General features: G+C 37.5%; 1 protein-coding gene across 1 annotated transcript; it reads right to left on the bottom strand.

Moving 5' to 3' along the window:
- Positions 1-249: 249 nt before the first annotated feature.
- On the bottom strand, positions 250-1,910 carry LOC118339383 (T-lymphocyte activation antigen CD80-like; the record flags this gene model as incomplete). The annotated part of the gene is given in 2 exon segments (XM_035676987.1): positions 250-531; positions 1,535-1,910. Coding segments are annotated over 2 exon segments (376 nt in total), but the record flags the coding sequence as incomplete, so codon positions are not given.
- Positions 1,911-2,881: the final 971 nt, after the last annotated feature.

Raw genomic sequence — 2,881 nt, 5'->3', positions numbered from 1 at the left:
ATGTCAGTAATAATACGATCCCACATAAATCTGCACTATAAATATAATATCAATATAAATATTAAAGGTATTAAACTTGATTCTGACACAGAAAACCTCTTTATAAATGGGCCTCAAAATAAGTTAAAACTTCAGGAGCCCTTTCTATTTGACTTTATGTTCATTTTACAGACACAGCACAGTAAGTAGATGGCAGGCAGATGAAACGATCATCACACATTAAAAAATGAAAAGTAAACATTGAAGCACCTGGACTCTTGATAGGTGACACATCTTTAGTTGCAGTCAGAGTCTGGTTTGAAGTTGGGTTGTAAACTGTGCAGGTCACTTTCTGTAACCCAGTGACGTTGACTCTGCTGCTGATGTTGTAGGTGAGGTCTGCTTCACGAGTCATTGTGGTTTTTTGTGGTTCCAGTTTAGTCCCTCCATCCCCGCTCCATTTGAGTTCAGGTTCAGGGTATCCTCCATTTGTGCTGCAGGTTGCTGTCATCTCTGTTTGGTTTATCTCAATGTTTGGGTTCTGGAAAGGAGCTGGAAAGGAATTAGTGTTATTCTAGCAGGAATTAGTTTCACCTGTTTAATATAGAAGATACACAAATGACAAAAAATGCATATAAATAATTAATTAAAGCACAAGTATCAGTTATTTTAGCAGGAATTTGCACTTGTTTAAATACTGAACATTTATATACACTTTAGATTAAAAAGAAAATAACAAAAAGTATTATTAGATTGTTTGCCTCGTATTAAAGTGTGACAGATAAAATCACCTTTAGTGTGGTTTGTGGTTTTATTTATATTATATTTATAGTTTTTTATTATTGTTTTATAGTTTTTATGTAAGTCATACACCACAGATTACTGTGAGGTCCTCCACATTTGGCGCAGTGGTGCACAGCGTGGCACGGCCTCAAGGCAGCCAAAGATCAGCAGTCTTACTTAATGCAAATTTAAATTCACTCATGTGTACTTGTGCTGTGCAGTGTTTTCACAAATGCCCCAGTCTGTGGAGTCGTCGGTACCTTCAGTGTACATTGTTGCATCTCCCTCCCCTCCTTTGTCATCTCTGTTTGATCTCTGACTTGTGCGCTTAAATGCTGATTTCACCAGAGCATTTCTAGAAAATTGCAAGCGTGATGTAATATTTAAGGCTTTTTTGTATTAAATTGTAGGAAAATGAAAGTTGAAATCTATTAACAATTGAAGGACATTTGTTATAGTGAGAATAAAATGGACTGTTTGGAGGGTAAATCTGAGAAGTTTGAGGGTGACTCATCAAAGATACTATTCTTGCTATCACTATTGAAGTGTGGCAGCACAACATCATTGATCAGAAAACATTTCCCCCCCAACAGTAGAAAAAGTGAGCTCCCCTGAAAGCTGTGCTATAGTTCGCACACTGCGTGCCATTCATTATACCAACGTTCAGTTAAGCTATCTAAAAATGTAAGCGTGCATGAATGTAGTTCATTCAAAATGAAATGCTTGTGCAATAACAAGGTTTCCATAAACAGGACTGAACAGAGCATCATACCTGCTACATACAGAGTTGTCTGGCAGAGCTTATCTGAGCCTTCTATTTTTCCCGACACAACAACTTCAAGTGAGGTCTGGTCATCTTTCAGCATCAGCGGCTCAATGACGAGTGATAAGTTTCCAGAAGGTAACTGATCAGTGAAGATTTTTGTCCTATTTATATATGGCTGGTTTTGGTATTGAAAATCTTGTACCCCGTATCTGTAAGCGTGTACAACAATGTGTGGATAATTTATGCCCTGCCAATATATGCTACTTTCCTTAGGATTAAACTTCTTGCTGGAGGTGTAAGTGCATTGCCACAACCCCGGAGCTCCTCTGGTTCCATTGAGGTCGATGTTTTCAGATGAATGTGGCAGCAGTAGAACCACATGGAAAACTGTACAGAAAGAAGATTCATTAAAACCAAACAAGAACAGACCAGCTTCGTTAGAATGACATAACACAGACTCCACATATAGCTGTAAAACAGTCAGGGTTGACCTGTGGGGGTTTGACTCTACAGCTCCTCTCTCTATCTCAAACTTTCGAATACATTCAGTGACCCTCAACGCACTCTGTGACAGTATTTATAATGTGGACAGCCGAAGTAGAGATTTATGCACAAAAGAAAAAGCCCACATTTCTGGTCAGAAAAAGAAACACACCCTCTTTCAACAAGGTGGTTTTCATTAAAGTCATAACGTTAACTGGAGTATGCATTGCTGTAAACAGTGTGTTGCATGTCTCTCCAGTCTATTGTCCTTTTCTAGCACATTTTCATTCATTAAAGCCTTTAACAGTCAGTGTTAAGTCCAGAGAGGCACAAAAGAAACGTTCAGTTTGCAACATATTTTTTTTACCCAATATTGAAGCCAGGGACCAGCCACTACTGTCTTTGATGGATGTTCAACTGTGTGTTTTAGCAGAAGACTGACTATAAGTAATATTAACATACATTTAATCCTTTTTTACATTATTTTACAACTCTATAAACTGAAACTGACACAAGTGTGACACCTGAGGAACAATGATTGGATATATTCCAGAGTCAATTATGTCCTTGGTTGTGGTGAAATACTTAAGGTTTCTTTAGATTCGATTTTATATTTTTACTAGTTTAATCCTGTTTTTCAGCACAACTAGAAGGCTCAGTAACTATTTAGCACTCATTAATTTGTTAGTCACTCAGTTCTATTCCACTGACAGTGGAGAAGCAGAAAAGTAAATGTAACTATGACTAAAGCTCATAAAAATGTGTTCAACTAAAGAAACTGATTTTGCTCTAGTATATTTGTGAGTTAGGTTAGATTGTACAGGTTGTATTCTCTCACCTCTCTCCAGAGGGCAGACAACTTCTATCCTT

Source organism: Morone saxatilis, unplaced genomic scaffold, assembly GCF_004916995.1.
Source record: "Morone saxatilis isolate NCDOM2014 unplaced genomic scaffold, NCSU_SB_2.0 Contig5, whole genome shotgun sequence".
Lineage (NCBI taxonomy): Eukaryota > Metazoa > Chordata > Actinopteri > Moronidae > Morone > Morone saxatilis.
This window is presented reverse-complemented; position numbering and strand designations above follow the sequence as displayed.